This window comes from Strix aluco, chromosome 15, assembly GCF_031877795.1.
Source record: "Strix aluco isolate bStrAlu1 chromosome 15, bStrAlu1.hap1, whole genome shotgun sequence".
Classification (NCBI taxonomy): Eukaryota; Metazoa; Chordata; class Aves; order Strigiformes; family Strigidae; genus Strix; species Strix aluco.
This window is the reverse complement of record NC_133945.1, coordinates 19,546,198-19,572,930: the sequence shown is the minus strand read 5'-3', so window position 1 is coordinate 19,572,930 and position 26,733 is coordinate 19,546,198. Positions and strand designations below refer to the sequence as shown.

The following is a 26,733-nucleotide window of genomic DNA, read 5'->3' as shown; positions in this document are numbered from 1 at the left end:
AATCAGAGTCTTTTTTACATATGATTGTCTTAGAACTTATGACTGTTTTTATATTTGCACATTTTTATTATATAATAAAATGCTGAATTGCACTGTACTTTTATGCAGTGACTTGAAAATTTTGTCATAATAAGTACTTCATGAATATATCTGGTTTGAATTCATTTTCAGTGGTGCAATGGCATATTTTAGAACTTTAAATATTTTTTACCTAAAGTATGAAGTGATCTATTCGTATTAAATGCTCTAAAAATTCTCAATTATATTTCAAAAACTGTGTGTCCCCCAGATGGTAAGAGCAATGCTAGTCTTTTTCATGTGATGTGCTCTACCCAACCTCTTTGCTAAGGACAACTTCTTTTCATATCTTTTAATATTCTTTTTATATCCAAGTATCTTTCAAGACAGTTTTTTTCCACACAGATGTGTCTATAGCTAGAAAATATGTCTGAGAGAAATCTGCTAATCTAAATCTTCAAGTCTACAAGTAGCAAGATGCAGTCATGCCAGTATCACATTACATCATTTATGGCTATACAGAGAGATCAGTGAGGTATAAAGAATCCAACTTTTTACTACGTGTTTGGGGACATGATGATTCACAGTAATTATAAACAGAAGAGTAGGTAAACATCCACTTTTTGCTAGTGCTTCCTCTGTATTTTCATTGCTCTTACAAATCTAACACTATTAATATTTTTTAGAGTGCGTGACAGTTGAATTTCTAGTTCAGTTTTATGTTCATAGCTTGGAATTCTGTGCTCACACTTTAGATATTAGTGACTTTAAGCACAGGTTATATTAATGAAACAGTTATGTCTTTTGGGTTTATCATTAATTTTAGGAAACTACTCATGTGAGTAATCAGAAGCAGCTGTTGGTTTTGCAGCAAAACATTAATGCATAAATGAAAAGAAATAGTGGATATTTGTATCAGTAACTTTAAAAAACAGTTTGGTGTAAGCATACTTCTGCTGTTCCTTGCTGTGGCCATGCATTCCCACATTCAAACATGGTGGTGGGTTTTCTGAATGTACTGAATTTTTAGCTTTTACTGTATCTTTTTAATACCCCATATTGAAGTTTGTTGAAACCATGCATACTAAACCGTGCATACTTCATTATCTCTGAAATGTTTCTTCTTGAAATAAAAGGCCTTAAAGGTGTTATTCTAATAATGTTTCAAATTACAACTAATTTAGTTTTCTACTGTTCGGCTGTTTTCAATATGTAAAGGGTAATTTAAGTCACAAGGCTGTTGTAAGTTGTTTTCTCACTGACTTGTCCTCTAGAAGATTTACAATGTATGCCTCTGGCCTGAAGTAATCCCAAATGCAGCAAGGCACCGTATGCTGAATTATATTAGGTACTAAATTATATAAAGTTTTTACTGACTGGGGTAGACTTTCCTGCCTGGGCAACGTATTTTAGCAAAAGGGGAAGTTAATGCCTTCAGTTCTGATGAACAGCCCACAAAGAAGCGGTTTAAAGGAGAATGTTGTCCCTTCCAGACAGAACAGACCAGCCAGTTGTGCTGAGGCCAGTGGAGAGATTTTTGCTGATGTGCTTGCCTGAAGTGTTCAGAAGCAACCCTGTATTTCTGAGAGATCTCAGAAACAGCTGGAGAGTTTCCAGTTGCACTAAGTTCCTATACTTGTTCTACAGTACCAGAATGGTGATCTCTTTGGTCCTATGCTGTTGTAGAGCTGTAGTGCATATCACCCTTAAAGTTACACTAATAGATCCTTGAAAGTCACCTTTTTTCAGCTTCTTTGAACCAGAGCCTGTGTCACTATAAGTTTTCCTTTTCAGTGGTTATGCTGAAATATTTGCAATATTTCTGAATTTCTTCTAAATTTCAGAAGAGGGTTGATCAAATCTGTTTACTTGCTCTACTAACAATTGACTGAAGTCACAGTCTTCCAGTGTTACCTGACAAATAGACCTCTGGAATGTACTTTGCTTATCTGAGGGATTCCTAGAATTGACAATGTCACATAACTGTTCAGATATTTAAGCATCTGAGATTTTGTGATTGCAGGTTCTCAACATACTTTCGGAATGTTTGGGATATGCCATACTGTACGGAATTGAAAGGATTCTGTCTGGCTTGCAGTTGCATAAAGATAGCTGCAGCCCTGATCCAACTTGGAGTTGCGCAGCTGGGAATGTGTGCTGCAGAAGTGTGTGCTAATTTTATTCTCCCCCAGAAAAAGCATGTCTTTTTTGTCTCTCCTATTGTAAGCTTTGTCCCTCACTAAGTTACCGGGGGGGTTAAAAAAGAACTCATAGGCTAAGCAAGGACTGTGGAGAAGCTTCACCTAACCCAAGAAGCTCCCAAGAAAAGGACCTTTCTTTTCATGATGCTGAATTTGGTGAGTTTATTTTTTTCCTTTTGTTTGTCTTTTTAGTTGTTCAGGGCAATATTTGAAATGTTAACCTTTGGTACAGGGACTTGGCGTTACTCTTGTTCTGTGTTTATGGTGGTTAGTGCAACTATGACAGCAGGTAAAGCTGAAAATAGTAGCATTACTGTAATTTCTTTTTTATTAACAAGTGTGTTATAGTACTTTTCTTGAATATGGAAACATTTCATCTATATATTTAGGTTACTACTCTTGAGCCAGGAGGCCAGTTCTCCCATCTCCTATCTTCAGCATTTAGGCATCCCAGTTTATACAATTTCTCTGCAGGCCGTTCTGTTACTTCCTTTTCCTACTGACAATTTTAATATACAAATATAAACCATACTATCTTGCTTTTCTCGCCTTCTATTCCATTGCATTCAAACATAGCTTTGAATCTCCACTGTTATCACTATAATGTTGAGTGTGTATGCATTTGTTTGTCTACATCGTGTCCAGACCGAGGTCTATCTGTATGCGTGTACAAGTCTTCTCATAGATGAACAAGCCTTATTCTCCTGCGTCTCAGTTCATGATGTTTGTGGTGTTATTATTAATGCCTTGTAATTCCTTAATTACCAGGTACTGATTTTATCTATCAGCCAATATACTATTTTCTGAATAACTTCCATTCAAGTCTACTTGATCTCTCTAGGCTTGAACCTATCTGGTATTTCTGGATGTGGAGTTGGAAATTTTTTTTCTAGTTTCAAATAAACAAATCATTTCTCTCTCAAAGAGTATAGTTGTAAAAATATAACAGCAGTTAACTAAGGCATCATCACAGTCTCATGATTGCTAACATTTCAGTGCAGGATATAAACATATGGTGTATTCTAAAGTAGATAAAATAATACTCTTCTTTACTCTTGTAGACTGTAATTTTCCCAATTTCTTCTTCCTTGAAACAGTTAAGTCATATTCACAGCTTTTTATTCAGTATATTTTCTGTGGTCATTAATAAGCTTAAAACTGACTTGCGAGTACAATAAAACAACATACTTAGTACCAAAATTGAACTCAAAGAGTAAGTCATGAATATACAAAGTAAATCATTGTTCATCATTGTAGTGTGCAATGTCTACAAACAAGCATTGCAAACTCTTTTTTAGTTATCCAAATCAGAAATGAGAATAAAGGAAAGCTAAAGATACTTAAGCTTCTTCTCTTTGCTATAGATTTTAAACATCCATAGTGGGATAGCATTAGCAAAGACGTTGTATGGCCGCTCTAGTAAAGAAAGATGATTTAAGGCTTGTAGTCATTGTGATTTTTATTTCTGGAATGTAGAGTTGTTACTTCATCTTAAAAATCTTGTAGAAAAAAAATAGCCCTTTTTTCTCATAGAGTAATGTGAAAAGCCGAGGTTGTTGTAACAAGAAATACTGTTTTGTAGAGCACGGTATAGTTGAGAACATGGATGAAATGGTGGTGGATAGCCAAAATACCAGCTGGGGAGGCAGGTATGGAAAACTTCAAGAAAGAAAGACTGCAGCAGCTTCAGAGATTAGCAAGATTGCTTAGTCTCGCTCTGAGCTTTGACACTGGTGCTTTTTTTATTATTACTTGGGTGTATCAAAAGTGCAAATGCAGTTCTTGAGGCTTTTCTTCACCTGTCAGAAATCCTGTGTATGACTTCAATTTTGAGGGCCTACTCTGCAAATTCAGTTGTATGGAATGTATTTTATGAACTTGGAGCAAAAAGAAGTTAGACTGGGAAAGGTGTTTCTAGACGTTGGGCTACAGAAACTTTAGCTTTCTGTCCTTGCTCAGTCCTGGTGGATCTCTCAGTCTGTGCTTTTGGCTCACAGTCACATACCCTGTGCGCTCTACGTTCAGGATGTTAGAGTTTCTGCATCTGTTGAAATACAGGGAGTATTATCATTCTTACTGTCATTACTGCCTCCTTCTACCCTGTACTGTTATTTAAATACTGGGTTTGGATATTATATGTATTAGATTAAGTTTTTATGTGGTTACTGAATTGTCCATAAATTATCTATGATAATTTTCTAGTCAGATTTAGAATCTGAAAAATGTTTCATGATCTTTACTAGTCTCACATACGAAGAAATCAACCTGTTGATCAAAACCTCCCTCTGTACTTACCTTTTCTTATGGAGTTCCCTTTGCACTTTGACATTCTTTAAAAGTAGCACTCAGTTGCCGATAAAGTAGTTGCCATGAGTGACAACTGAGAATACTGTTATTTTTGCTTTGGAGGATACCAGATGGGAATTATGTAAAGTATGGTTAACTGAAGCCTTCAAAAGACGTGCACATTTGTGTAGCTAATTTTGCAAGTGCTTTTTTGTTATTGTTTCATTTTTTCAGCATTGCAGGAGGTCTGAGGACAAAAGAAGGAGATCACGTATGCTTCATCTGTTGTTTGATTATAGTCCTCTGGAGTCTTTGATAGTTTTGATATGGGCTGACTTGGTCTTTTGAACCTTTCTTCATTAATTAAATTTTAAATCTTAGCATTTTGAATTGGCCAGCACAGACAATGTTTTGTGGAGTAGAGCTGATACAGAATCTAAGTGTTCATCTGGAATTCCATAGAAAACCTTGAACTGGATCTGCTTTTCTGAAGCTTATTTTGATCTTTTGAACATCAACTTGATGTTGGCTTTACTGTATCATTATACTATGTTAAGAAGTGTTTTTTTCTGGCCTGATGTAGTGAACAAAATGTTAGTAGTTGGAAAATATCTGGTATAATTTACTAAATATTATCATTCAATTATCATCACATCATTTTATAGAATGTATTTCTCTGGCTGCATCGTTAATAATCATTAGGCTCAGTAATAGCAATTACACTGTAAATGGTGATGGTGATTTTCAGTATTTGTATTGTAAAATTAACCACAGTTTTAGGTGTTATTTTGAACATATTAAAAACAATTATGAAATTACTTATTTAATCAGTTTAAGCAGTCAAAAATCCAGAAGCAGCAAAAATAAATGCTTTCTAGTTGGTGGGAATTTAAACCTACAGAAACAAGGAAACAAAACTGGTAGCAGATTTTACATTATTTTACTTGAAAATTCTTCATTATCGATCAGTTTTACTAAGTATCTTTTAAAACATTTACTAGTTATGACTGCAATTCCACAGCATTCCAGGAATTCCGAAAGGAAATAACTATATCAGGATTCCTTTAGTTAACGTTGGTCATGCTAACAACTTTCTGTTTTGCTTTAATAATAACATTATTTTTACTTTGCTATTTATAACACTTCATTCGTGAAACAATAGATAATGCAAGAGAGAGTTTGTGTGACTCAAATGTTTTTAAGGATAACCTTTAAAACTGTCATATGTTTAAACAAAAACCTGAAAGTAAGACTATATAAAACCAGTGACCAAAAAAAGTCTCTTTTTCCCAATTTTATACTAATACACCTGTAATTCTTCTAAAAAATCAGAATTTCCAACAAATTATCTTATAAATGCATTTAATATTTTTTTATTTTGATAAAAATATATTTTATTCTAATAAAGCCGATTTAGGATCCTTTCAGTCTTCAGCGAGGGTTGCAAAGCAGTTAATTATGTTTGTGTTTAAGTATGCATGTTTTAAAGAACATCAGCTTTATTTTAGTGGAAGATACTACTATAATTCTTTTGTTTGTGTTCAGCTATGACAAGATATAATAATATTTTTCCTTCTGTTTTAGAAGAGTATATATAATGATTTTCTTCCAGAGGATGTATTAGTGGTCTTGTAGTCCTGTTTTTACTTGATAAAAGCATAGCTATAGCAAATGAGACCTAGGGGGCTCAGTGCTGATGCTACGGAATTTATTGTTAAAAGATCACTCTTTGTTTTATAATACAGGGTTAAAATATATAATGAAAATACTGTTCTTTGATGAGGGAATTTAAGCATTTGGTCTTACTGTAACAAAGAATGTGGACTTTAATCTGCTAATTATATGAAATGCATTCATGCTTATTCCTTGTGTTTTGGATCAGCACATTAAAGTACGTCAGTACACTGCAGTGATCACTTTGATAAAGTTTAAACAACTTAGCAATACCATGGGACCTCCTATTTCTTGTTTGAATATAGTGAAGGTACAATTTGATTTGGAATTTTGGTTATCATTTAAGTTGCAGTTAAGATTTCAGCCCTGAAATTTGCCTTAAAATCAAAGAGAAATGCAAGTTTTATGAGTGTACAGCTGTTATGAGTGTTTGTAATTTGATATCCTTGTATAAATAAAATCAGAAGCTCGTTAATTGGCAGGATACCAACTAAAACACCTTCTCTGATTTGGGTTGTAAATCATTTTTCTTCACTTACTTAGCACAGTTTGTTAGATAGAAAAGTTTCAGCCTATTTACATTAAAACAGTGGTTCTTTTCACTCATTTTAATACATAAGTATTATTATAATTAGAGCTACCCCCAGTAAGATCCTTGCATTCATAAAGAAGAAACACACAGCTTCTGGGCACGTTGTTTGCCAAGTTGACAAGCTATGTATAGTACTATTAGTTGAGGCACAAATTTTTTAATAGATCCCCCCCCACCTTAGTGAAGAGTATTGGATTTTACAGTTCAATGAGTATTTGGTCGTTATCATTCATGTGCTCTATTATAGTTATTGTTAATGGTTATATGAACAGCAAAATAGGAAGCATATATCACCTGTCAGCTTATGCTCTGTGTACCCATCTTGGGTTAAATTATGGTAGGATTAATTAGCAGAAGCTCCTTTAAGGTTCAGAATTTGTGTTCAGTCTTCAAAGAAAAGTTTCAGTATATTAGGATCAGAAATTTTAAATTGGTCTTGCCAAAAAGTAATTTAAAAAATTTACCAGATGTAATAAAAGTGTATTAACCTGGTTTATACAGAAAGAGGGAGAAATATGCTTTTCTGCTATAATGTGATTCTAACAACTTTTTAGTTTAAGGGAAATGTGTGCAATTATACTTACCATAATTCATCAAGGAAATGTTCTGAGTACAGGAACAGTGCCATTTGTGCTCCATCAAAAATTGGTTTTGATGTAATCAATTTTTTAGCTCTTGAAACTGATCTACTGGCTCTATTTTACTCTGTTTTAAATTGTGCAGCGTAGATACTATTCATATTCATGCTTGGGTAACTTGATGAAACTGGAAGTAAAACTTCTTAAGAAGCACAGAGGTGCGTATTTAGCCTATAATGTAGAAAGAACATATAAAAAAATGTAATGTGGAGTTAGGAGGTGGGTGATCAAAGCTCTGATGTACTTTTTGTCTCTCAGATTCCTTTGGCCCTGCTGAGTTGGCATTTCAGAATATGCAATCCTTTATTTTTCTGTAGATTTTTTTTTAAAAAATAATGCCATCAGATTTGATAAGACAGTCTTTTAAATAGAATTTTGAAAGAAATGTGGCACTGTTTTTTTCCTGGTTCAACACATCACCTACTTTATTAATTAAACTGGAACATTCAAATTTTATGAAGTGTCAAATAATTGAAGATTATTACCAAAAAGACAAAGGATTGTCCCTAAGATTGAGAAATATTTCTTGGTATGAATTCTAACATTTGAGAGAGACACCTCTCTAAAGCATTTTAAACAGTGGTATAAGTGTTCACTTTTTCACTGGTGAAAAGAATAACTGTTGACGTCCGAACAAATTTTGATTAGCAAAATAAAAGCAAACAAAAGGGTGTGTTCTTCCATATAACATGTATTTAAACTGTGGAATTGCAGTGGGATATTTCAGAGGGCAAAAGTATGAGGAGTTTCAAAAACAGAACGGATGAGTTCATAAGATAAAAATCTCCTGGTTATTAAATGGCCTGAAACAGCTACTAGCTCAGTGTGTACCTCAACTGCTTGTATTTAGAACCTAGTTACCATATCTCTGCCTTGCTACAGAGGGTTCTGAGGTAGAACAGTACCCATGTGTATACATGCATTGCACAGAAGACTTTATACACCTTCCCTAAGCCTTTGCTGCAGACTACTTTCTGACTGTCTGACTTCTTTATTACTCCATTCCCAGGGCTCTGATTCAGGCCTTCAGGAGTCAAAGAACGGTCTTAGCAATCAGTGCCCCAGAGAGAGTATAGGCGTTTCAGTGCGAGACATGGTTTTAAGGTAGATGAACTTCTTATCTTATCCAGTATGGTAGAGAGCCTGCAGCCTAAAGCTGAAGGCTCAGTTCATCATTGGTGCATTTAAGCAGAAAAGCTTTGTGTTTAGACATGAGGGAAGATGAGAGCTATAGAGGTTCATTTGAGGTTTCATTCCTGTACAGCTCCTAAAATTCATAGTATGATGCTTGATACTTCGTTCCTACTGGATTTTCTCCATTGAATAGATGACTTAACCTGTCTAGTGAGTGAGAAATTGCAGATTATGAGACTAATAAAGATAATAACCTTAGAAAAATAGCATTTAGATGGCTAGGTTCTTCCTTTCATTTCTCTACTAGTTTAAGAAAAGGAGGAAGAAAATGATTTTCTTATTTTTTGATGGATCCAAATCCATTTGTAAATTAACTTCTTGTTACACTGACCTTTTGCTTTAAGATTATTTTGGCACTTCTCTCTTCCAAATCCTGTAGCTCATTTCATGCATTCATCCTTCATACACATCTTTTGGGGGAAAAAAATTGCCAGTCTGTACGTACATCAGTTTTAAAACAAATACAGTAGCTATTATTTTTCAGTTGTGTACTGAAGTATCTTCACATACTATACAGTATTACATGGAGAGATGCATAGGAGCCTTTCAGGGCTCCTATGTGACCAGTATCTTTTTAACTATGAGGTTCCTAAAAACATTTGGAAAATAAATGGGTTCTGATGTCTTTATCATAGTATAGCTTGGCAGATATTTCAAAGGAAACTGGTCTTGGATACCCTACACTGGGCATAGAAGAAGGAATCGCATCTCAGTCACTTTCTTGTGGCCAGCAACAACAAAAGATCTGACTATTGGTTGATAAGAAAACAACTCAAAGCTGTGGCCATTCTAAATTTTACAAGCTTGCTGCCTGAGGCTCTAGTTAAATTCTTTATTTCTCTTGGATGTTAAAGCAATAGCTGTTGTCCTCAGAGCTTCTTTTTAATTTGCTCATGATAAGAATAGTCCTTTGGATAGAGTCTTCACTCATGCCTTTGTTACCACATTCTTACTAGTGTAATGATGCAGAGGTATGCCAGGAAGTTGAAATAAGTTTCCATATGTGAAGCACCAAATAATTTGTGACCTGACTACTTGTCACACTTGTGAATAGGTAGAAGCTGAAAAATAATTAATTTGTGATTGTTGTGGGTTAACCCCAGTAGGCAGCTAAGCACCACCCAGCTGCTCGCTCACTCTCCCTCAGTGGGATGAGGGAGAGAATCGGAAGGGTAGAAGTGACAATACTTGTGGGTTGTTCATGCAGGGAAGCCTTGATTCCAATATGAAATCATTTTTTGCTTTTTTGCTCAAAAAAAATATAGTGAATACATAACCAGTTTATTATGAGCGTAACTGTTTTTACTGCTTGGAGATAGACCTTTTATGAATATATATTAAAAACATAAAACTCAACCTTTTGTGACTGAATCAAAAGTTTAGTGTAATAGCAAAGAAAAAAAAAAAAAACCATTTTCACAGAGACTTAATTTTATGGGCACCTACTTTCTTAGTACTGCAGTCATCATACACCTTCTTTGATTAAGGAATTTCTTTCCTGACACTCTGTAAGCTTGAAAATTTGCTCTCAGTTAAAATTTATGTTTACTTTTTATCAGTATGTAGCCCAAAAGTGACTGAACTCTGTTCAAAACTTCAACAAAAATCCTCTTCGGTCTTGAAGTCAGTTATTTTTGTGAACAGTAGACTTAACTGAAATAGTTTTATTACGGATTTGTACTCTGTGTCTTCAGAGTCCCCACTCAAAAAACATGGGCTCCTTTCCCAGCAGCAACTTCAGTATCTTGACTTCACATAATGGGTCCTCCCCATCCCAGCGTCCTCAGATCTCTTTGAGGTCTTTTAACAGCTGCTGTAGTGGCTGGTTTTGCAAGTAATGTTTGGTCTTTTCCTTTTACTCAGCCACTAACTTATGAAAAATACAGGAACATAATAACTAGTGGGCTTCTATTTCCCTGTCAGATGTGGCTGAACTTAACAAATATATTCTAAAGGTGTTGAGGTACTTGAGGTACAAAATGATTTTATATGCTTGTTTACTTTAAGAAACCAGGCTAAAAAAGATAAATTTCTCCTGGAATCCAGTTGTCTCCTTATGCTGTTGTTAATTTGAAATCCTGAACTGTCAAATTAGATTGCTTTCTATAAACATTGCACCGGCACTTTGGGTATGTAATGCCAGTTGTCTTACTCAGCTTACCTAGTGTGTAGTCTGTGTTGAAACCACACTGGCAGCTCTATCAACAGCTCTTATTTTGGTTTTGTCAGGAATATATATTGATCACCTAGATTTCAGTGGCTTAAAATATACTCATATTTATGTGGCTATTGATCCACTTGACACCTAAGGGGATATTATTAGATAAGTAACATTTAGAGTTTAAAAATTCAGTTTTAACAGTTTAAAACTGCTAAAATTTACAGTTTTGAAAATTCTCGTGATGGTGGTTAACATGAATGTGCTCCTGAAGTCGCACTTTTTTTCCAAATCAGTTAAAAATTAAATATAATGAGATTTTCAAAGGATTCTTTAGAAAATTGCACACAAACTAGAAAACAGAAGTTGCATATATTTTCCCACTTTGCATCTGAAACTGAAGATGGATTCAGATGCGATTGTGTTGCTTTTTGAATTGAGCATGGCAACTTTCAGCCTTAGAAGTAGAGGACCATATAGAAAAGGAGTTTCAGATTTGACCTGTAGATCAAAATTATGTTATATATAGGAAAATTAAATGTTTTTGTGCTGTTCAAACTAATAACTTTATCTAATGTAAATTTGTATTGACATCTTTGAAAATTAAATATTTACTAGCCCCCAAATTAAGTTTTAAGCTGATATTTTTCTAGGCTTCAGAAGCAAATTCCTATAGATATCTACATGAAAGATTCGTGTCTTAAAATTAATGCATCTTTTCAGAAAATGCTACATATTTTTTATGTTATTTTGTGCAGTTGTGATGATCTAAGGACATAGGCAGAAGATTTACGCTCAGGTAATTTTGCATCATTGGACTAATGAAAACATATGTTTGGAGAAATTAGGTGAGTTGTGTGGCACACAAAGGCTTGCTTTCTGTGCTGTGGAGAGATGTGTCTTTGCATCTTCAAGTATTTGGAGTGTATTTAGGAGAAGGACAAGTAACTTACAAAGTTGAGAGAATGAAGAGGAAAAGAAGTGGGAAATTTTCATACACACCAGTCCATAAAGCTTTATCAGCAAGTGGTACCCATTTCCTCAAACAAGTTTTATTAATGAAAAAAGTCAAGCTTTTTTGGGGCAAAAAGTTTTCAGCTCTTGACAGCCTTGAAAGGTGTAAATGAACATAAGCAAAACACTAGAATCAGAAGAAAGAAGAGAGTGGGTATCCACTTACACAGCCGGATGGTGGGTGGGTATGTGGGAGGGCACACACAAGAGTCCCTTCAAATCTACATTAAAAATACAGCAGTATTTTTACAAGCAGTAATTTTTTATGATAAAATTTGTCAGTTCAGTTTCAAAGAGTTTTGTAAACCTTCCTCTTAAAGTCTGTCTACTTTTAGCTAGAAACAAGTAAGCTCCCCAAAATCTTAAGCAGCTTGATTTTAAATCCCTGATCAGATAGATTTCCTTTTTGACTCCAAACAACCATGAGACGAAAGATAAAGTCTTCTCCTGGTTTGTGCTTGTAGGCACAAGCTTCTGTTAGTCCAGGAATGTTAGTAAACAGAGATGAAGCTACTGCTTTCATAAATAAAGCTCTTCTCTTACATATTTCACATTGCACTGTTGAAGCCATTAAAATCCTGGAATTGGTTTCTTAATTTGATGAGGCTTCTGCATGAGTTCTTCATTTGCTGGGGACAAACTTAGTAAAGACTTGAACGTCACATTCTAAGGTTTCATTTTTCATTTATTTTCTTCTTCAGTAAGTATTACTGTGTGCTTAATTTGTTCTCTGGGATGGATAAAATGCAACTCATATGAAATTCAAATGAATTTTTCTGCTGGCAGCCTGTTTGTTAGCAGCAATAATGAAATATAATGGCTAATGGATAGTGAAAAAGATTAAGTATTTTCCTCAATAATTCAGGGCTTTGATATATTTAAGCACTTAATAAAAATATCCAGAAAAATCAATAACCTAGAATTTGACTGTGTAGTTTTTAATTTTTTTTTATATATATATATATATTCTTGTTTTCCTTAACATCAGGTTACCTTTATATATGCTTTAGTCATTAAAAGGAATCTGTTTCACTTTTAAAAATTTTAAACCTGAAACAAAACCCCATACCCCTTTTATTTCTAAATCTACAGGCTTTTGATGAAATTGGAAACAAGTGTTCTGAAGAAAAGACATAATTTGTATTAACACTTGTTGGGATGCCAAGGATATGTGTCAAATACCTGACCAGCCTGGTCAGCGCAATAGATTTATCTTTCATGGGAAAAGTTGAACAAGATTTTACAAGGTTATTTGCTTCCACCTACTGACCGTTCTCCATATTACAGACAAAAACAATTGAGGATATACTTTAATTAAAGTTCCAGAGTCTCATCTTTCCTCCTTCTGATACAGGCCATGGAAACAGTGTGTGTACATATGAATTCTGTTTGCCTTTTACATTTCGTAACTTTCACATGAAAAAGAAAATGTTAGAAATTCAAATAATGTTTTTGAACTTCTTTTTTGTGATGTAACAGTGTTAAAGTGCCTCATGTATTGTTCAAATCTATAGGATTTTACACTTGCTTTCCAGCAATGGTGCTTCTTAATCTCGACTACTTCATACAGTTGGGAAATTTGCAATACTCAGAGTAAAATGACAGTGCTTTGTCATTTTGCACTTATAAAAAGTAGCACAGATGTCTCTTAGAGAAGAACATTTGGATTTCTTCCCTTGCTCTGAGATTGACAGATGATTCATTTTGATGATTTTTTTTTTTTTAAAGCTTAGTTTCTGTGTATATTTTTTCTTTAAAACAGGTATATCTAGGATGTAGATGATGTGTACTCAAATATTTATATTTAAATATATATTTGATTAAACCAATAACTTCACTAGTTTAAGGAATTATAACACTAATTGTTTCAGAAAAATTGGTTTGTTTTGCTTGGACAATTAAAGGCTGAGATATGCATGCACGTCCCTAACATGAAATACTCTTGTCAATCAAAGATAAAGTCTGTCTGAGTTCAGTTACACCTGGTATCAAATATAGACTTTCTAGAGACATGAGATGCACAACAAGCAACTCATAACTGTTTCTACAGAAGTGACAAACTACTACAATTGTTTTTAAAAAAAACCTGTTGCAAATTACAGTTCATTATTCAGCTAAGAAATTTTCAATTTATTGATTTTTAAACAGACTCATTATTGTCTCCTATTATTTCTTCTTCACCTACTGCATGAATTTTTACTGTACACATTTTTAACTCCTTCCATCATTTTTACCTGGTTTAACTGGTTTAACCCCTTTGGACTGAGGATTCTTGAATTCTACTTTAGTCCTTCTTTAGGTAATGTGTCAGTATCCTGAGTTATACTTTATTAGAGTGTCTGGATTTGTGAGGATTTCATCCATTCGTAAAGAAGAATCCTGTTCAGGAATCATAGAATGGTTTGGGTTGGAAGGGACCTTAAAGATCATCTAGTTCCAACCCCCCTGCCATGGGCAGGGACACCTTCCACTAGCCCAGGTTGGCCAAAGCCCCGTCCAACCTGGCCTTGAACCCTTCCAGGGAGGGGGCAGCCACAACCTCTCTTGGCAACCTGTGCCAGTGTCTCACCACCCTCACAGGGAAGAATTTCTTCCTTGCATCTAATCTAAATCTTCCCTCTTTCAGTTTAAAGCCATTACCCCTCATCCTATCACTATATGCCCTTGTAAAAAGTCCCTCCCCACCTCTCTGTCCTGTAGCCCCTTTAAGTACTGGGAGGCTGCTCTAAGGTCTCCCTGGAGCCTTCTCTTCTCCAGCTGAACCCCCCAACTCTCTCAGCCTGTCCTCACAGGGGGGTGCTCCAGCCCCCCGAGCATCTTCGTGGCCTCTTCTGCACCCGCTCAGGCAGGTCCATGTCCTTCTGATGTTGGTGCCTCCAGACTGGACCCAGCACTGCAGGGGGGGTCTCAGGAGAGTGGAGTAGAGGGGGAGAATCCCCTCCCTTGACTTGCTGGCCACACTTCTCTTGATGCAGCCCAGCACACGGTTGGCTTTCTGGGCTGTGAGCGCATGTTGCTGGTTCATAGAGAGTTTTCCATCCACTGATACCCCCAAGTTCTTCTCCCCAGGGCTACTCTCAATCCACTTCCATCACACTCCAGTCATAGGAGCCATCTCACCACATCTCTGTGATGCCAGTAAGATTGTAGCCTTACAGGCACGCACATGTCTCTAGCTCCTCTTGTTTATTCTCCATACTACGTGCATTTGTGTAGAGGCATTTAAGTTGGGCCCCTGAACAAGGAAGTCAGGCTTTGTATGATAAGATATATTTAATAGTTGTTACAATCTAGGTTATTCTCTGATAATGTACCTAAAGCAAGTTTAGGCAATATTTTAGAATTAATATTTGGAATACCAGGAACAGTAAAATAACAGTAGACCCTGATTTTTTTTTTTTTTTCCTTGTCCTTGTGCAGAAGTCTGAATTCGGGTCTCTACTCTTGAAGACATATAGCTATTTCTTTACCCCAATCTGACTTTGCATAATTTCAAAGGTAACCCAATACCACTCTTTCTTGCTGGCTTCAATATCCAGTAATATTGAAACCATACATATGTAGTTTTCATTGCTAATGGGGCAGGGGTTAATTTGTAAGATTCACTTTCCATATCTTTAGATAGAAAACCAGAAACTATGAAATGAAATGATTGTCTAATGTTCAGGGATAAAACACAGAATAGAAATTAGGTCATTTGATTTTCAGCCTGTATCTTTTCCTCATGGCTGGTATCAGTTAACTTCCAAGCACATTGTCTCTTTAATTCCTGATTGCAGCATTGAAAATCTCAGCTGGATTGGCCTCAACTGTTTTCAGCTGATCTGCATGCTTAATTTGTACCTTTTGCCTTACTGGTTGTAGACAACCATGCAAGATAAGCTGTGCTGAGGGGGAGATGGATTCTGGTTTATCTAGGTAAAACTGCATTTTTAATTCATATTGAGTAATGAATGCTTAGGAATTTAGGTTTCTTAGCAATTTATTTTAATGGGAAGTTATACTGGCAAAATAGCAAACTAAAATCTTCAGTACATAGCGTAAGGGATTTGAGTCCTGTTAGGTCTTGAACAAGGCATATTCATCATACTGAGAGTTTGTAATAGCTATGACTAGAATCTGATAGGAGCTCCTTTATTCTGCATTCAGTTAATTTAGGTCAGTACATGAGATAGAGCCACACTTGTCCTTGGTAATATGAAAAGATACGATTCTTTTTTGATTAACCAATAAATATGTTAACGAACATTCCATTATTTCAAGAAGGTGACTTAGGGCATAGCTAGCAGGTGAAGAGAACTGGTGCTTATGAAGTTTGAATTCATTCCTCTGAGGCAGAAAGCTTTTAAACAGTTGAGCTTTTTTCCTCACTCACCAAGAAAACCTGACTATAAATAACCAAACAAGCTCAGGAAGTCAGCCATGTAGGCAGAGGTAGTATTACCTTATCCACCAAATGGGAGGAGAGACATGGTGAGAGACTGGCTGGCTGCCAGTAAGTCACACTTGAAAGAAAATTTTTGAGTGTCACATTCCATGAAGTACAGTCTGGTCCCCACGAGAAGTGTTTTGAATATAAAGAATATCTGAGGTATTGATTCATATATGAAACTAACTAGAATTATTAAAGATTTTTGTTGGCAATATGCTGCTTAAGAAGTGACAGAGAACTTAATATCCCTAATGAAAACATATTTAATATAACTTGCTGTGAATGAAAGGATTTTTTTCAGGAAACATTGATTCCTCTTACTTGATTGAATGATTTCATTTTTTTAATTATTTTGTAGGTATATGGCTTAGGTAAGAAGTCTTTGGCATTGAAATAATACTAGTCCTTCATTTAAGATGAATAGGCATGGTATTGAAGAAACATAACTTTTTTATATTATATTTGCTTTCATTTTTAATAAGAGCTGCTATTAGCTATCAACCTTAAATTTGTAGTTTGGGATTTATGTAGGAAGTAACTCTAGCCAGTAATTTAAAATCTGATGAGAGTAGGTCTAGCTTCAGTGAGAGGTTGGGGAAGGACTGACGTTTAACAAAAAATTGTCCTTCAGCTGTATGTAATTTTTTTCCAATAGAAATCTCTAAACTTGCGGTATGTAAACTAAATTAACTTCCAAGAATAGCCTCAGTAGAAAAGTAAAGTTGAAAACAAAAGAAAAATCATAATAGGTCACTTGTCTACAGTTTAGTGACTTGAACTATATTTGGCTTACTCAGTTTCCAATAGTAACATGTTGTACAAAGGGGTACTGTGAAGAAGGAAATGTTTTTCAGACTATAATTTTTGTGATAATGATTATCTGCATGTCTTCAGGACTGCTGGCAAAAATTCAAAGGTTCAATGAGAGTCAAAATACCTTAGGAATGAAAGGAACATGTCCTGGGTGTCATTAGGTTTAAGATTATTTATTTGACTCCTGAAGAAAACATAGGTTCAAAACATGTGTGTGTGTATGCATGTGTATATATGTACACACATACATATATACATATTTATATTAAATGGATGCTTGTTTATTCTTGCATGTTGCAGTGAGATTCAGGCATAAATGTCTTCAACGTATCAAGTCCTAGTAAGCACTCTTGAGAACAGGCAGAAGTTTGAGCAGTTGTTTCCTCTTGCGGTTACCTTTATATTTTTTTAAGCTGCCATCACCAATTAACTACACTGGCTGGCTACACTCTATTGGAATAGGTTTGGGTTTTTGTGATGTTGCAATCCTGTGTTAAAGTTTATGCTTGTAATAGTTTAATAAACCTTAAAGCCATAGTACTAAACATTATACATTTAAATATACTATATATACAAAACCAACAGTTTAGTAAAGCATAATAGGTTGAGAAATCCACTTTTCAAACGTTGATGCCCTTTCTTCATCTCGAGTTATTCCCACAACCCTGGTCAATATGCTTTGTGACATAGTCTTCTCTGTTTCTTTTCAGGATACTAAAGCAGAGTGCAGTTCCTGTGTAGAAACTGAGGACAGAAAAGTAAGTGGCTTATTTTAATGTAATTTGTCAGGCAACTCTATTAAGTGGGGTGGGTTTTTTTGGTTGATATTTTTTTTTTTTTTAAATCATGTGGAATTATTTTGTGGTGTTTTATGTTATGTATGTTTTAGAACGTTTTCCAACAGCAACTTTCCTTATGTTGTGTTTTAACTTCAATGGGGACAACATAGTCTTACTTTATCAAATATACTTCTGTTGGAAATCTGAATAACTGCTTGTTCAGAAGGGAATTATAATCTTAATTTCATTAAACTATGAACAGTTTAAAGGGCAGTTGCACTTTCTGTTCTTAATTTCCATTAATAACAAAATCATTGTGTCATGTCGTTAATGATAATGTTGGCCTACCATGTTAAATATTTGTAAAATAGCAAGATAAGGACTGCTTTTTCTTGCTTTATAAGCAGTATCTTTAATACGGATTTTTTTCCTTCTAAATGGTTGATGTTTAAAAAAAGTTTATCTTCTGTTATTTCCAGTTTTATAGTCTGTGAATGAGTATAAAATATGTTTTCAGCTGTGTTCTTCACCTTGTTAGCTTTTGGTTTTTTAAACAGTACGTTATGGCATGTATGCTTGAATATACTTGAATAAAGTTACATTTTTAGAAGGAATTCTTAAATTGAAGTATTATCAGTTTCTGCTCTAAACTGAGCAATGCAGAAAGCTGCCTTCTAGCACTAACAGCATACTCTCAATACTCTCAATTTATGTTTTGAAACAGTATGTCTTTATGCTTAATTTAGCATTAGTTTAGCTGTGCTATAATGTGTGATACCAATGTTCTATTACTCACCTTTCCAAAAATTCTTTTGTTGTTGTTTTTGTTAAACTTGTTTTGGCTACTGCATCTTTCTATGAGCATTAGTGAGCTCCTCCTGATTTTGAAAATAGCTGTCAAGTTCTTTTTGCTATAAAAATGAGGTTATATTAAGCAGCATTATACCAAAAGCACTTTAGTTGTTCATGATAGCTCAGATTTTATAAAACAATATCATACAAGTCCAATATAAAATGCTATTGAAGTTAATGCAGGAAAGCACGATTCATTTGCTTTGTTGAGATACGTGATAAAGGTTCTTCAGAATTTCAGTGATTTTCAACATTTTCAGGAATGAAGTGAGGGAATTATTTTCAGCTATACAGAAACGTATTAAGAATTCAATTAACATACTAAACTGTGAATGTAACTGGAAGAGCAAGTATGCTGTATCTTAGAGACCAAGCGGCTGTTACTATTCCCCGATTGTTGAAGTCCTCTATACTAAGATAGGTTGAATTTCTTGCATTTAAATTAAGTCAACACTGAATGTCTTACTCTGATGTGTATAATAGAACTAGCTTATTGTAGGAGAATTACAAGGATAGTAAGCAAACATAGGAGATTTATTTTTTTAATTTAGAAACCACTTTATCACAAGGCTAAAAAATACTGTAAAGATATGTTTAACAATGCTTTATGTTAGTAAAGGACTACCAAATTTATGACAATAGGAACAGTAATTTTGCTGTATTGGTTTGAGAGTTGAAACATAACAATTTCCTGTGCCTTCCTTATCCTTGTTATTTGCACTCCTAATGCTTTTCCAGTTCTCTGGGAGGGTTAGGGTTTTTCTTGGTTTTGTTTTCTTTAAAAGCATTTTAACAAACCAAAGCATTCTTGCTTTGCTGCTCTTTTCTGTTACTGAATTCATGCCTTCCCTAAACTCTATTCTCCTGTGTTAGTAACTTCTGTTTTATTTTTTTGTAAATTTCCAAATTATCCTGCTTTCCATTTCTGCTTCCTTTTCTAAGCTGCATTAAGTTTGAACTAGTGACACATTATGCCTCTTCGTCTTGTGCAGTTGCTTCCGTTTTTCTCGCAAGAATTTTGCACGCTCATAGTGACCTGAATCAAAATTCATCCAGTTAATGCGTTCATGGTAAAAACTAACCAAGAAAGAAAGACTTCACGTAGAAGTATAAGCAATTTAACAATTTTAAATTGTCAGAAATAAATATAAGTCCAGTTTTAAAGTGTTATCTCGCTGAAAAGAATGAACTGTTTTTTTAAAAAATATATTTCTACTGAAATTTTAAAATTTGGAGCTAGAATCTAGTTCTGGATTACTAAATCTGTGTACTGTATCACTATGTGTCAAGTAGTAACTGAGTTTGTGGGAGTGTCGAGCACATGATGTCATTTATCATCTGGTACTCATTACTGTGAATTCAGGTTCTGAGCTTTTATAAAACTGTTTAGGTGTTTAAATTCAGGCACATGTTGTTTTATAGCATGCTAAGATGCAGTTTGGGACCTTATTTCTAAACACCAAAATCTGCCTCCTTTTTTGGTGTGAGTAGCAGCTACTAAAACTGCACAACCAGAAGGTTCTTTTTATTGCTTGAATAATGGGAAAAGTTGTCCACATCCTGATAAGCTTTGGACTGCAGCTTAGTAATGTATGTGTTGTATTTCTTTTTCCTTTTACTGCAACTTTCCTTTTATCTAGCAGATGTATCAGCCTGTTGCCAGTAAACTGTTTTGGGTTTTTTTTTCATTGTTTTACGATAGAATGATTCCTACCTCGGTATAAATTACAGGAGCTGCATATCTGATGCTTTTTCTTGGCCTCAGCGATTGCTCTGAGTTTGAGTGGTTTCCTAAGGAGCAATCTTTCTTCAGTGACGCAGGCTATCAAGACTAATCCAGCTGTCTGACCCCAGAAAGGGCCACCTCATCCAGTGCAGAATATGTGATGTGACTTTTTTCTGAGACAATGCAGGTCCTAGGACTGAGCAAGTGAAGTGAAAGAGCATGAAATTGCCATGTTATCCTGTGCTTTATTACTTCACTGGCCTCTTGTGCTCACTTCCCTCTCCCCCCATCTTGCTCGTAGATACAGTGGCATGAAGGTGAGGTGACAGTCACAGCGTCTCCAAACTTACTGTGAATCCGGGAGAGCCTCTCTGAGTCTCTCAATGTATCATTAAGGTTGAAGAGCTGGAGATCTGGAGGTTATCAACATTGTAGTGCTGAGGGCTATGAATTTCTCATCCTTTTGACTATAACTACTGATGCATACGGACACATGTCTGGAGGTTTAGAGACTTTTCTGTGATCTTGCCTCACTAATCTCTGAGGTAATAGCAACAGACACGAGGTCTGCTAGGTTTTGGGTTATGGTTTGTTTTCTGACTTGCTAAAAGTACAGTTTTTATCCAACAACGACAATCTGTTCGGTGCTCTAGCTTTCAAATGCAGAAACAGGAATTAGCATAAAGAATTGTCTAGCAAACCCCTAAATTTATCTTCTTATTTTTGTTAATTTTTTTTAAGCATTTTGAAAGAACAGAAATTTAATAAATACCTACTATTATTACATGATATATTTAATCTTTTCTCTGTGTTTGGTCCCAGAACTGAAGCTTCTGCTGCGCTTAAGTGGCAGATTTACTTTACAGCCTAGGGATATAGATTACCAATGACCTATGCAGTGATCATCAAATAAAAAATACATCAATCTTGGTTAATAATAATGCATTGTTTCATGTTTATTGAAGGCATAAATTAGGAACCGAATGTAATTCATAGAACCCGAAACATTGTAAATAAATGTTTTTGTTTCATCTAGGTTGAAATCAAGACAAACTACTGCAATTAGGACATGCATCATTAGTATCTAATAATTTGCACTGCCATAATGAAATATACTACTAATGAACTATATCATTAGTAATTAGTAGAAAATTTTCCCAGTTAGCAACAAAATATAAAACTGCAAGGTGCTTTTTCTTGCAATCTTTTATCTTGAAGTTTCTTAATCTCTAACTTCTGAAGTAGAAATGTATGTAACCATGGCTAAAACATTGCCTGAAGGTAAACTCAAATTAAATAAATGTAATTATTATTTTGAAATCTCTTATTCTGTAAATGACAAAATAGCATTTAATTATCCTAACCATTTTATCACTATGTGCTTTCTCTCCTGCCATTGGTACTTTAACTTTTTATGTAAGATTCTACTTATATTTTCTACAAAGATAAAAGCCCTCAGGTTTGAGAATAACAGGTGACAAATAATCAACAGTCCACTGTAACTGGTATATATTATTCTGCATTACTAAATTGCATTTACCGTTGTCAGCAGTGGACCCGTAAGCGTATGTACTCATTTCCTACCTAATCCGTATTCTTTTCTGTGTTTGTCCCACCCAACCCTTTTTCGTTTTAGTCTCATACCTTCATTTTGAACACCGCAATATTTGATGTTTGATGAATCATGTGATCATGGAAATGTCTCAGCTTTGCTTTTCAAAGAAATATATGTAGAAACATGACTGTTAAATTTTCACAGAAAGAAACCTGTTAAAAACATGCAAATGTATTTATTTACAAAATTATTTTTGTAAAAATACATTTATTTCTGAAGCTACTCACGTGATGTTTTGGAATTTGAGTCATAATTTCCAAGCCCGCAATGTTTTTCAGCATGAGGTTTTGCTCTTGTAAGGATGATGACAGTTGTGGGTTTTTTCTTCTACCCATGTTTTCTAATGTAACTCTGTGTGCTGGGGGAAAAACTAAATGGTTGTGACTGAAGGGAATTAATATGGGTATTGTGTATTTTGCCAAGAGGCAGATCGTGTGGATTCCTTTAAAATCTTCTCTTTCATTTGATGTAACCAAACTCTAGTCTTGGTCTCCACTCTAAAAAGACTTGCTAATATGTAAAGCTTTTTTTTTTTCGGTTGCTCTTACACTGGCTTCATCACCTCCCATTACCTGGAAAACCTGCCCTTAATAAATCTTCCTCGTCTTTTATTTAATCAGTTCACTTATTTATTTGGTCTGAACAGTTCTCTTTGTTTTTTCATATGTTTATATGGGGCTTTCATAGAGCAGGAATCTTCAAAAATACAAAAAAAAAAAGGAACTGGAAATAAGATTTCTCCCAGGCCTGCTTTGTCTTTGAGGGCTGAACAGAGCACAAAGGGAATACTTTGTTTTACTCTGCAATTGCGTTTTGTCGTATCATCAAATTAATTCATGGCAATGCTGTGCAACCAAAACTCTGATATGAAATTATCTTCCACTTACTCCCCCACCTCCCTTTTATATTTCCATCTGAAATGGAAAATTGAGACATTGAAAACTGAATGGAAAGTTAACTTACAATGACCTTTCTGTGCTGGATAACTTTGTTTCAGCTAGTTTTTACTGTGCTAGGAATGTTTTATTCTTCAGCTTTGGCTTCTAGTTTTTGTTTTATTTCAGCTTGCTCTTTTTAGTAATAGACTCACTTTTGCTGTAATGTGCAGTGACATTCTCTTCAGTATTCCTTGCAGGCAACATAATGCTGACCGTTAACTAGCAGCTAAGTGTTATTAGCTTGGTGGCTCAAGGTCACTCAGGACATCTTGCTTCATTTTCTGTTCTTGAGAAGGAAAGTAGCTCACGGAGAGAACATTTTTGAGATGCATCTTGACTTTAAAATTTACCACTTCTGAGCTCAGAGTGCAGAGGCTTTATGAGAGCAATAGACTTTATGGGTATGCATTAGGCCAATAACATGATAGGTCAGTAAGTTAGAAAATTTCCCTGTAGTGGCATAATGTTTCATAACTCCCTATTACCTTCTGTGGGATATGGTATAGGCAGTAATGCCTTTCCTTTTCTATGCCTGCTGTGGAAAATATTTCATAATTTTTTTTTTAGTACCTTCTGTCAGAGGATCTCAAAGTACTTCACAAACAAATTAAAAACACCTATGAGGGAAATACTTATATTTATATTGCTCAGGTTACATATGGGGAAATAGAAGTGTGAAGGGGAGACATAGGCAAGGTTACCAAGTGAGTCTGAGACAAAATGAGGAGAAAAAGAAATAGCATGAAAGTTTAAAGGAAAATTTTGTCTTATCAGTAGGAAGAAAATTTATCCAGTTTCTTTAATATTCTTCAGGTTACTGTGGGAGGGAATTAATAAGGGTATCAAATAGTGAAGAACTTACAAGCATCGTGGAGGGACTGACTCAACCACTGGCATCTAAGATGTGGATATATTTATATACTGTTTCCTTTCATTGTAATCCCTTTTTCTGATGTTTAGGAGCTTCCTATCAGTAAATATGAGTAAGTGTCATTTTTATTCTCCTGTGAAGGCATTGTGCCATCTGCATTGTTTTGTAGAGTTTTGAGAGGCATTTTTCCTCACATTAAAAGAAATTCATTTTTTGATGAGGAAAGATCACTGACTCCAATGGATTGGTAAGGAAGTGTCTAAATTGTGTTTGGATATAGATTTGGAGAAACCTAAGGAAGTTTTGAAAATTAATGAGCCTTCTGGTGTGTACTAGAGTGAACAAATTATTCCTATTTCTTCTGCCTCTTTAACTGTTGTACAAATATTAAGGTGTATTATTGAACCATCGTATGATAGGACCACATAGAGGATTGACCATAGAATTCAGAAACAAGGGGGAGTCACCCAGAAGTGAGAATAACAAGCTGTTCCAAGAATAGTATCCACCTGTCACAATGCGCCAGAGGTTTCCACTGACATCTTGGCTCATGTAAGTCAGATTTACATGATGCTTCTTGAGTCTTCCTCAGTACGGAGCTGGAAGCTTTCAAAAATTCCGCAAAAGGGTAAAATTATCTGAGGCGTGGGGGTACTTTTTGTTGGTTGTTTATTACCGAGAAGTTACTTGAAATTCATGGCTGACTCCTCCACAATGATTTTAATTCAAGATCTGTTGGAGTCCAGATATCCTAAAACTCAAAGTTGAATCCACCCTATAGGCTTAGTTGTTTAGGTATCATTTTTTGTTATTCATATTACTTTTAGTCATGATTTTTAAATCATAGGATTTTTCTTTTCCTTTGTTTAGTTTATGTTCTTATCAAGTAAAAGCACTTGGTGTGGAAAAACAGGTAGCTGAAATTTGCCCTAGAACCTAACACACAGCATTAGTCAGCCTAATAAATATTGGCAATTCTAATGTGAGGAAATACTCAGAAATCCAGTCCATTTCCTGGCATGTAGCTTGACACAGTGCAAAGTCTTGTTGGAAAGTTTCATAGTATTTGAATGATCATAATGTCAGTCCTATTACTGCTCTCTTGTTCTTCCTGTCACTGACATGCAATTATGGAATTTCACAACTGAAGTGATGACAATTGCTCCTCTGTGTGTGTGTGTGTCTATCTTTCCTCTTAATCCAACTCTATCTAGCAATCTGTAATTTGATAAAGTGGAATTGAAATGACAGGCATGACAGAAGTGCCAAAACAATAATTTGACCTCCCACTGAAGTGTCAGCGTGTTTGGCTGCATGACTTTTACACATGCTGAATACACATGAGGGACACAGATAGTATATTTATTATGCTAGTATACCTGTTAAAGCAGATTGGTAAAAAAACTTATTACTACATTGTCTTTTTGCAGATGTGTTCCATCTTTCACTATTACATTTTCTATCCCTGTACTACTACGTATAAACATGATTGGTATTGCATATAAATTATCTTTATTAGGAGACTTTTTTTTTTTGAAATCTACATTTTGAAGATATTTGGGTAAATCTTGAAATTGTAATTCTGTGGCTGTGTAGCAAATTAGTTCTTGAAGAGACTATTTATTCTTTACTTTTAAGGACAACTTTTTCATATTAAACCTCTTGGGGGAAGGTGTCAAAGAATGAAGGAAGAACCATATAAAAGGTACACTATTTCTTTTTCCAAAGTCCTTTAATACTGATGAAATACTTAGTTCCCATTCATACAGAATATAAATGTAATCCCTGTTACGTAAGTTTTATTGAGGTCATCAGTCAGCAAACCGTCAAATTCTAGTTACAGAGTATGCAAACTACAGAATATATAAATGTATTTTTGCGGTAGCTATATGCTGATAATTTCAGTTTCACTTGAGAAAAACCTGGAATGAGTGACTTGTCAGTGAGCAGTTTGAGTAGTTGGTAACTTTGAAATGTCAGCTTTTCATTGAGGTAGACTGGAGTTTAAGATATCCTCAAAATATTTTTGCTTGAAATCTGATTCCAGTCTAAATCCAATTTAGAAGTTTCTAAAAAGGATCCGTGAGCACTATGAGTTGTATTATTCTTTATATACAATATAGCAGTTCTCTGTTACCATTACATGTTACAAAGGAAAAAAATAACTTCTTTTTTGAAAAATGGTGCTAATTTTTATCCTTTCCTGTGACTAGTAGTCATGCCTTTCAGCTCATATTCTTTCTAGCCTTTTTATTTAATGCTTTGGCATTAAAACATGCTTTTATCTACTTTTACGTTCACACTGATGGTTGTATTATGTGTATTTAAAAACTGGAAAGCAATCACAATTCCTTTTGAACTTCCTCTGCTTTGAAATAAATTGCACTAGGTATATGACAACTTCCTGCTAATAACTCCTAAAAAGCACACTAAGCTAGAAATAGCATTCTGAAATATCTAATAGGTTTATATAAATTAATAATAAATTTTATTTTCACTGAAGTAAATGTATGCACAAGTTACTTTGGAATATATTCATATGTACTGTACCTGCATTGCATACAATGAATTATATTTCACCTGGGGACAAGGAGAGGAACAGAAGAAAGAAACTTTTTGGCTTTAATATTCAGTGAAATGTAAAATTAAAATATTCAGATTTGGTTTTAAAAAAAAAGAGTGGAGAGGGAGAACTTAAGTCTGATTTGATGCTAATTATCTGTCAAAATTAACTGAAAAATAATTCATGAGAGACTAAAACCTTGTTGAACTTTTGACTACATCTGGCCATTAAGTTTTCAACAGGTATAAAAACACAGAGGGGAATTGGCTTTCTGAAGCTATACAAAAAAGGGAGAAAACACAGATCTATTAATATTAGCGTGCTGTGAATGGGAACATGTCTTGGATATTCTATTTGTGAATGAATAAA

The 26,733-nt window shown here is 34.8% G+C and overlaps 1 protein-coding gene across 10 annotated transcripts in view; it reads left to right on the top strand.

The window, feature by feature from the left end:
- LOC141930165 (RNA binding protein fox-1 homolog 1) overlaps positions 1-26,733 on the top strand; it is a 920,114-nt gene that overhangs the window by 291,582 nt on the left and 601,799 nt on the right. For 8 of the 10 annotated variants that reach the window (XM_074840613.1, XM_074840607.1, XM_074840609.1 and 5 more), the window contains one exon: positions 17,731-17,778. In XM_074840613.1, coding sequence (XP_074696714.1) covers positions 17,731-17,778 — 48 coding nt within the window. Of the gene's footprint in view, positions 1-15,195; positions 15,274-17,730; positions 17,779-25,487; positions 25,507-26,733 lie in introns of those variants that run through there. The other 2 variants (XM_074840628.1, XM_074840632.1) reach the window with 2 other exon arrangements.